General features: G+C 44.3%; 1 protein-coding gene across 1 annotated transcript in view; it reads right to left on the reverse strand.

Annotated features, from left to right (window-relative positions):
* VPS26C (VPS26 endosomal protein sorting factor C) overlaps positions 1 to 8,215 on the reverse strand; it is a 76,507-nt gene extending 68,292 nt beyond the window's left edge. The window contains exon 1 of the mRNA XM_003419016.4: positions 8,083 to 8,215. Coding sequence (XP_003419064.1) covers positions 8,083 to 8,139 — 57 coding nt within the window. The 5' untranslated portion in view covers positions 8,140 to 8,215. The remainder of the gene's footprint in view (positions 1 to 8,082) is intronic.
* Positions 8,216 to 9,739: the final 1,524 nt, after the last annotated feature.

Below are 9,739 nucleotides of genomic sequence, written 5' to 3' on the forward strand. Positions count from 1 at the left end.
AACTCTAAGATCTATATTTTTATACTCTGAGTACTAGCAAAAGCATTTGCAATGATGGATCATTCATTTACCTAGAATTCAGTAGTACAAAGTAGAATAGTTAGGCTTTCTTCCCCCATACCACTCTAGCTTTGCAGTTTTTCTTCATAATAAACTGTTACGTACAGGATTGTTCCTCTTAAAATTTTTTTTTAAACTTGCACGTGAAATAAGACAAAATGCAAATACAGAGGTTCTTGCAGTAACAGTAATCAGCCCACCGCGCGTAAATTCCATATTATTGTAAGCTGGGCTTGCTGGGTAAAGTATCTTATGTTCTTCACAACCATACTATTTAACAGTGCCGTTTTCATGAGTACATGTGCCAGGACTAAAGAATGCAAAACATCCTGGATTTATAAAACAAATGAATTACGAAAAGATTTACTGCACGGCTCTTTTCACCAATAAATTTGTCTCATGTAAAGAAGACATAATTTACAACACATTTGACTTGAACTTTTCAGTCAAAAACACATCTACTGCACCAAGCAAACAAGTATTCAGCAATACTAAAACCACTCAGCTTTCAGCACTAAGATGCTGTAATCTCTTTAGGGTCCACTTGATCACCGACCCTCCTCCTCCCAGCCAACAGTGGAGGCATCTGACAATCGGTAAAGGGTCTGGCACATGCCGATTATGCAATGTGTAGAGTACACTAAAAGCATAGTGAACACGGTGGCAGAGAAGGAGCACTTCTGAGCATGAACAGACACCGTGGAGTATGGGAAAGTGTAACGATACCACCACCTCATGTACAGGTTTTGGCAGAGCTTCCGGACTAAGACACACTAGGAAGAAAGACCTGGTGATCTGTTTCCAAAAATCAGCCCTGAAAATCCTATGGAGCAGAACAGCCCGATCTGCAAACATCACAGGGTGGTGTAGGACAGGGCAGTGTTTCATTCTGTTGTGCATGGGGTCACCACAAGTCAAGGGCTGACTCAACAGCAGCTAACAACCACAAGCACCATTTGAGCACCTACTACGGGTCAGAGCCCATAAAAATGTCTTAAAACATCATCTAATTCTCCCCGCAAAACCTTTGAGTAGGAATCATCTCCTTTCTACAGATGAAAATTAGAACCCTAAAAAGGCACGGAGTACTGGACTTGGGAATAGAATGATCTCAATTTAAACATTTGCTCTCATCGACGCCCTGAGCATGTCACTGAATTCTCAGAGCCTCTGTGTTCACAACCATATGATGGGGGAAATGCCACCTCCTTGCAGAATTTATGAGGATTGAAGCACTCTGTGAGCCGGAAAAGGCTACACAAGTATATGCTATTATAGAACAATATTAGTTAAGCATTGTCATGGATTGAATTTTGTCCCCCCAAAATATGTCAACTTGGCTAGATCATGATTCCCAGTACTGTGTGATTGTCTACCATTTTGTCATCTGATGAGATTTTCCTATGTGTTGTAAATCCTATCACTATGACATTAATGAGATAGATTAGCAGCAGTTATATTGATAAGATCTACAAGACCAGAAAGTGTCTTAAGCCAATCTCTTTTGAGATATAAAAGAGAGTAGGCAACAGAGAGACAGGGGGACCTCATACCACCAAGAAAGCAGTACTGGGAGCAGAGCATGACCTTTAGACCTGGGGTTCCTGCTTGGAGAAGCTCCTAGTCCAGGAGAAGATTGATGACCAGGACCTTCTTCCAGAGTCCACAGAGAAAGAAAGCCTTTCCCTGGAGCTGATGCCTTGAATTTGGACTTCTAGCCTACCAGGCTATGAGAGAATAATCTTCTGTTTGTTGAAGCCATCCACCTGTGGTATTTCTGTTATAGCAGCACTAGATGACCAAGACAAGCGTTCTCAGGGGAAATTAAAACTTTCACTGGAAATAAGGAATTAGGAAATTTTGATCATATTTCTGCATTGTCGCATACCATACATGGGTCTCTGGAAACAAGTCAAGTTTTCAGATTTATTGAGGACTCATGGAGAGAAGGTGGCATGGTGGCAATGCTTCAAGCTCTGAGGAAGGGTCTATGCTCACTCTTGAGCCACGTGAACTGGGATGAAGATAACGGGAGGGTCAAACTCTGGCAAATTCTGTAGTAGACTATTTCCTATTCCTGAACTAAAGAGAAAATAACCATATTTGTAGGAATTCTGAATTATCTATTCCCACGCTTATTTGAACCATTCTCCTAAAATGACTGCACTACAGCAAACACAAGTAATGGAGAGTTCGGTGTTGTAGCTTTGGGGCTATGTCAAAATAAGAATAAACCTTACCAACAACATCTGCCTAGAATTTATATCTAAAATATCATTTGTAATTACAAAGTAAACCTACAATAGGCCTGTAAGGCCAGTTTCCCATTTCCGATCAATGCATTTATGTTAGTCTTATGGAATTTTGTTTCAATGTTTTAAGGCTTCAACTGTCATTTAATAAACAGTTTTTGAGCATCTTCTAAGAGGCAAGGGCTGGCGGGCCTAGCAATACAAATCAAGACAAAACAAAGCACTTTAGTTAGGTGGCCTCATAAAACAAAATCACTGCAACAAAAGGTAATCAGTGCAATCACCGAAGTATTCCCAAAATGCGTTTGTAACTTACTACAGGTGATTGTGAGTTACTGAAAACTCGTCTGAGTTGTTCTTTTTCTGACATTTGACCAGATAACGTTCCTCTGTTGTTGTCCGGTGCCATCGAATGGATTCCCACTCACAGCGAACCCATGTGACACAGTAGAACTGCCTCAGAGTTTCCTTTGCTGTTATCTTTAAAGCAGCAGATTGTCATGTCTTTTTCCTGGGGAGCTGCTGGGTGGGTTCAAACTGCCAACCTTTCAGTTAGCAGCTGAGCGCTTAACCACTGCACCACCAGGGCTCCTTAACATTCCACTACCCCATCAGAACCTCATTTTGTTATTAAAACTGTTCTTCTTAAAAGGAATTTTCTAAAATTTAAGTAATATTAAAATGAGGAATTATTCTAAGCTTATAAAATGAAATTTTAAAGTGGAAGAGTTGACACTGTAACAGAAATTAAAATGCATACTTCTAAGTAACGCATATGGCAAAGGAAAAAATCATAATGAAAATTAAAAAATGATTAAGTGGTACAATAATGAAAATACTACAAATCAAACCATGTGGGGTACAATTTTGGGATGTGGCCAAAAAGAAAACCAAACCTATTGTCCTCGAGTGGATTCCGACTCATAGTGACCCTACAGAACAACCTTTTTAGTTAGCAGCCGAGCTCTTAACCACTTCACCACGTGGCAAGGCAGTGGAGCATTATTTTTGGATATTTCCATATCCCCACAGAGAATGGGATTACTACACTATAAAGCCTCATTGGAAACCCTGGTGGGGTGGTGGTTAAGAGCTATGGCCGCTAACCAAAAGGTCGGCAGTTTGAATCCACCAGGTGCTCCTTGGAAACCCTATGTGGCAGTTCTGTCCTACAGGGTCGCTATGAGTCGGAATCGACTCGATGGCAATGGTTTTGGTTTTTTTTTTTTTTGAGCAGTGTCTTCTGTGGCAGGGTGCGTTTGCTTTTTCTAAACTTTATCTCCTCTCCAACTCATTCTCATCTCACTTTCCTGGCCCCTACCCCTCTCCAGCAGGACCTGGTGGGATTACAAGGGTGACTGCTTTATAATTATATAATAAATAACAGAAACGTTGTTTGAAAACAAATTTGTGGGTTGCATGTAGCACTTAGTGCAAAACATCAGCATTTTTAAAAGATGGCTAAAATTTAATGAGCCAAACAGCCAGCTTATGAAGTTAAAAGAGTGTGCAGAATAAACCCAGAGAAACAGAAGAAGTATTTTAGAAAGATCATACAGCTAAGTGGCTTTAAAAGAAAAAAAAGGCTGTCAAACGAGATGAACCTGAGTGTCCAAAAGTCTGGCAAAAAGAATAAATCTTTTACTTAACTTGGCTTGTTTCACAAATGTGTGTAAGCTCTTGCTTCACTTGGCTCACGTTACCTAGTCCTTGACTGAAACAAATAATGCAAAGAGGGGAATGAGGCCCTGGTCTCACACAAAGGATCATTCAAGCATCGGCACTTCAGGGAGGCTCCCTAAGTGCCCCTTGTCCCCTTGCCGATGAAATGACTGACCTACTTTGTGCTCCCTTACATCATCCCAGTTGCCACTGGTTGGATTCTGAATCATGGTGACCCCATGTTTTACAGAGTAGAACTGCTCCATAGGGTTCTCAAGGCCGTGTGATCTTTTGAAGCAGATTGCCAGGCCTTTCTTTGGAGGCACCTCTGAGTGAGTTTGAACCCTCAACCTGTTGGCTAGTAGTCGAGCACTTAACAGACTGTGCCACCCAAGGTCTTATACCACAGACTCCTATTTGGGTACTTTATTGTCTCTAGTGCTACTTATTTACCCACATCTCTCTCTACTGACCTGTACACTTCTAGAGATGGACGGACACTGATTGAATGAATTTGTTTGGGTTAAATAACCACCTAAAAAAGAATGAGATTGATGAAGATGCACTGAAAGGTGTCCAAGATACATTACTGAACAAAAAAAGTAAGCGGTGTGTGTGTGTGTGTGTGTGTGTGTGTTGGGGCGGGGGAGGCATGCACTTATTATTCATAGAAGATCTCTGAAGAGCACACAAAGCACCAGTAGATACCTCCAGGCACAGGGAAGGGAGTAAGAAGATCAAAGAAGAGCTGGGCTTTTTACTCTGCATCCTCTGCACAGTAATTTCTAACATGGCATACATTACTTTTATAATAAAAAAGAAGATTCAACTGTGATTGTTTTCCCTTTAAATCATTTTTCCAAATTAGCATTTTATTCTAGGAAAAAAGTCCAAATGTCAATTTTACATCTACATATTAGTTAGGTTCTCTAACTTCTCTGAGTCCACAGAATTGAAGTCATTTTCACATATAGTGAAATCTGGGAGAGCTGGAACTCAGCAGACTGACTGCCCGGTTTCCCCAGGTCTTGCAAGCTGTCCGCCTTTGATGGGGTGCAGTCTTACCACTCTTCTATCACTCGTTTTAGAGGAAAATATTTGAGTGTTCCTTCCCTGACAAGTTTCTGCCTTACATAGGTTCTGGGTTTCACAGGTTTTACTGTTACCTCCACAACTGAAATATCGAAAAGCCCAATAATAGAATGAACACACGTTCAGGGTAGAAGTCATTAGTCTTTAATTGAAATATTAGTGTTATTTACAGTACTCCAAAGAAATTAGTAACCACCATTTCTACATACATTACAAATTCCTCCATTTTGCACAAAACAGTCACTCCTAGGGAGGCAGAATATTAGTGTTGGGTGGACAAGCTTTGAAATCACAGACCTGCCCTGGAATCCAGGCTCTGTTATTAGCGGTAATCGAGAACCTCTCCAGGCCTCAGTTTCCGCATCAGTAAAACGGAAGTCATGCTGTCTGGCGGTCAAACCCTACACCAGTGTGCTGCTGGTGGAATATAAAACAGCTTTGTGTGGTTAGGTGGACGAACATTGCTTTACTGCAATGACAATTATTTACTACCTCAAGTCCGGAATATTATTGCTTGAGATCATGCCAAAGTAGAAGGCAGCCACATCAAGCCATCTATGACAATTACAGGCCTCGTGCTCTCTCCATCCAAACCTGTCGCTGTCTAGTCAATTCCAACTCACAGCAATCCTGCATGACAGAGTAGAATGGCCCCATAGTTTCCAAGGAGTGTCTGGTGAATTCAAACTACTGACCTTTTGGTCAGCAGCCGAGCTCTTAACTGTGCCACCAGGGCTCTACTTTGTTCATGGGTGAGTCAAATCTTTAACTTGTTATGTCATTAGCTCCTACGTGCAGCTGGAGTTGGGGGTGGGAAAGAGGCCACCCATTGTCCCACAGCCATGGTGTAAATTAGACTTGAGATAGACTGTCCACAGGCAGTGAGATCTCTTCAAGCCCCCAAACGGTGAGGGTCTTGCTACTCAGAACTTAGTACTGGCCACCTACTCAACCTGTCTTGAATCAAAGATCAGAGCCCAACACAGGAGTCACAGGCATATGTTCCTCTATACATTTTTGTAAATTGATTTACGTTTTATACATTGTTGTTGTTAGCTGCCATCAAGTCAGTCACCAACTCATGGTGACTCCCCTGCACAATGGAATGGAACATGGCCTGGTCCTGTGCCATTCCCAAGATGGTGGGGGATCAGAGTGTTGTGATTCATATGGTTTTCACTGCCTGATTTTTCAGAAGTACTTTGCCAGCCCTTTCTCTCTAGTCCATCTTAGTCTGGAAGCGCCGCTGAAACCTGTTTGGCATCATAGCAACAGGCAAGGCACCACTTCACCATCTATTTGGGAGAAGCTATACTTTTTTTTTTTATACTATAGAGAGAGAGAGAAACCCTGGTGACATAGTGGTTAAGAGCCACGGACACTAACCAAAATGTCAGCAGTTCAAATCCACCAGGCACTCCCTAGAAACTCTATGGGGCAGTACTACTCTGTCCTATGTGGTCGCAGAGTCGGAATCGACTCAATGGCAAAAGTTCTAAGAATACAAACCAGTGAAGAAACTGAAACGTTACTGGTGGCACTGTAAAGTGATGCAGCAGCTTGGAATACAGTCCAGCAGTTCTTCAAAACGTTAAACAGAGTTGCCATAAGACTCAGCAACTCCACTTCTAGGCATATACCCATGTACCTGTGTGTTTTACTCACACAAAAATCCGTTAATACATCAACATTTATAGCAGAATCATTCATAATAGCCAAAAAGTAGAAACGACCCAAATGTCCATCAATGGATGAATGGATAAACAAAACCTGGTCTATGCAGAGAGAATATTATTCAGCTACAAAAAGCAATGAGGAACTAATGCGTGTGCCAACATGAATGAACTGTGAAAACATTACTCTAAGTGAAAGCAGCAGACACAAAGGGCCACGTTTTGTATGATTCCACGTATGTGAAATGTCCAGAATAGACAAAACCAGAGACAGAAAGTAGTTTAGCGGTTGTCAGGAGCTGGGGGGTGGGGGCGGGGGTATAGAACGGGGAGTAACTGCTAACGTGTAGGGAGTTTCTTCGTGTTGTGATGAAAATGTTCTGGAATTAGGTAGTGGTGATGGTTACACAACACTGGAATATACCAAAAAACAGCCTTCTACACTTTCAAAGGGTGAATTTTACATGGGGGTGACCACTGGAGTCTGTGTAAATATCCTGTTTTACCAATAGTCTTTCAGCCCAAGGTTTTAGCATCTGTTCATGGCTACCGCCCGGTATTCGATCCCTTTTGAGCCTGCTCTGCATTCATGCGACCAACCATTGCTAACAATTTTTTCCAAGAAGTGTTAGAGCTAGCTGTAATTTCAACCCTGGCTGCAGATTAGAATCACCAATATCTCTGGGTGTGGGACCCGTCCAATGATATTTAAAAATTCCCTGGGCGATTCATTTCATGTAGAGGGAGGGTTGAGATCCCCCCAATTAGAGGAACCTTAGGGTATCGTCATTTTGCAAATAAGGAAACTGAGGCCGGAGGAGGTTGAACCTAGCACAAAACTTGGTAAAAGCACAGTTAAGGTTTTATTTTTTTAGACTTTCATTTTAATACGCCATTTCTTCTGTATGTTATTCAAAGAATAAAACCAGAAAAATGAGGAACTTGTGTATGATATAAGCGGTGACCACGACCTGATGCGCGAATTTCTGTTTTTAAGGTTAATTCTGCCGCTTGTTCACTGCTCCTTTACAGTCACTTTAGGAAGGACGGAAAGGGGTACTTGTTCATCGAGCCCTCAGGGATCCCTGAAAACTCCAGTCTAGGGCCCGAGGCCTTAGGATGTTCACGGGACCAGACGATTAGAGATGCACTGCCGGCGCCTGCCCGCTCGCCCCCGCACGCCCTGCAGACTAGGTGGCGCCTCCGCCGGGGTGCCCCCCGCAGGGCAGCCGGACGTGCGGGGGGACGCACCTGGAGGTGCATGCCAAACCCGCCCAGGGTCACCCAGAAGTGCGCGGGGCGTTGGACACCACGCAACCTGATGGCCCGCCCATCCCACTTACCCCAGCGTGATAAACCTTGTTTGCTCTTTTAATTTTGATGTCCAAGGAGGTCCCCATCGCTGATTCTCCGCAGTGGGCGCCACTTCCTGTCACACGTGACCCGATGGGAAGGAGCGCCGCCCGCCCCCCTGCGGAATCCCCCGTCCCACCCCGCAGCCCGCAACTACGTCACGTGACCTCGCACGTTACGCCGGATCGACTCTCCCCTTTCAGGTGGCCAGGATGCCCTACGCCTTCCTCCTTCCGGCGCAGGGGCGGGCCTTAGCGCGGACAGAGGGGTAGTGACTCTTCGCCACGCCCCCATCCGGTGGGGGGCGGGACCAGGCCCACCCCACCCCTTTCGTAAAGGACAGTGTCACGCCGGAAATAGTCTCCTCCCGGCTTAGGAGAGGGAGGGGGAAGTTCTCGGCTCTCCCGGCATGCCCCACGGCAGAAGGGAGGCCTCGAGGCCGTTTCACCGGCGCAGCCAGCGTAGAAAAAGCGAGGCTCCCGTCAGGCTGTGCGGTGCAGCGAAGAGACGCGCTACTGAGTTAGCTTTAAGGCGGTTACAACGCCGAGCCTTGCGTCCCAGGCTGGGACAGTGTGAGCAGAGTGGCCACCTGAATGCGCCCCCTGCTCTCTCCCTAGGGTTCTGAGGCGTCGGCATTTCCTCTGGCTCTGCCTCGGCGCCGCTCCCTGCCCTTCTCGCGGGAGCGGTTGCGGTCTCCCGCCGGACGCGGCGTCACACTCCCGTCCCACAATGCACTGATTGGCGAGGGCTCGGCTGTCCCGCCTCCGGCCCGTCGGCCGGGGGCCCAGGTCTGGGGAAGCGCCGGGTGACCTAGCAAGGTTCCGCGGAGCCGCGGGGAGTTGTGGGTATTCCCCAGGCGCGCATACCGAGCGCGTGTTAAATATTCATGTCTGTGCGCTCCAGACTGGTTGGAAAAGGAAAAGATAAACTCAAAGCTGAAGAGGACCTACCTTCCTCTCCCTATTATTCCCCGCAACAACTGAATAAGTAGATGCAGGATATGTATTCGCTTCTTTGAGGAACTGCCTGATCCAGTGAAGAAGCGCTTTTATTTAAAGCCTTACATTCTGATACTTATTTTTTATGGTGCATTACTTTTAGGGTTATGTCAGAAATTTTCTGTAAAATGATTTTTACAGAAATGAATTAGTATTACAAAAACCTCCCTTTTGAGAATTTAAACGTTTTTTGTTTGGGTTTTTTTTTTTTTTTTTTTAAAGAGTGATGGTGCTATAGCTACAATTATTTTGAAGGTTGACAAATATGGTATTTCCTTAATATTCAGGTCGCGGTTTGCAGCTACTCGAACTCAGCAATTCAGAAACAATTTGTTAGGGACTTAATCATCACTGTCTAGTCTGTTTGCAATTCAAGAAGTAGATCCCTCTCTACTAGGCTCACCCATCATTTTCAACTGGTTAAAAATCAGCCTCATACACAATGCAAGGAAACAGGAAAAGAAAGAATGTACCCTCATTCTAGACTTGTTTGCTTCATCAATTCTGCTTTATACTGTACAACAGAACATTCATTGTTCCTCGAGCACAAGTGTACCATATTTTCCTCATCTTTGTCAGTCGTACTTGGTCTCTAGAGAATGTTGGTGTAGTGCAAAGAGCTTTGGTTCCGGCGATTGTCAGTGTAATC

The sequence above is a fragment of the Loxodonta africana genome, chromosome 2 (assembly GCF_030014295.1).
Source record: "Loxodonta africana isolate mLoxAfr1 chromosome 2, mLoxAfr1.hap2, whole genome shotgun sequence".
NCBI classification, from domain to species: domain Eukaryota; kingdom Metazoa; phylum Chordata; class Mammalia; order Proboscidea; family Elephantidae; genus Loxodonta; species Loxodonta africana.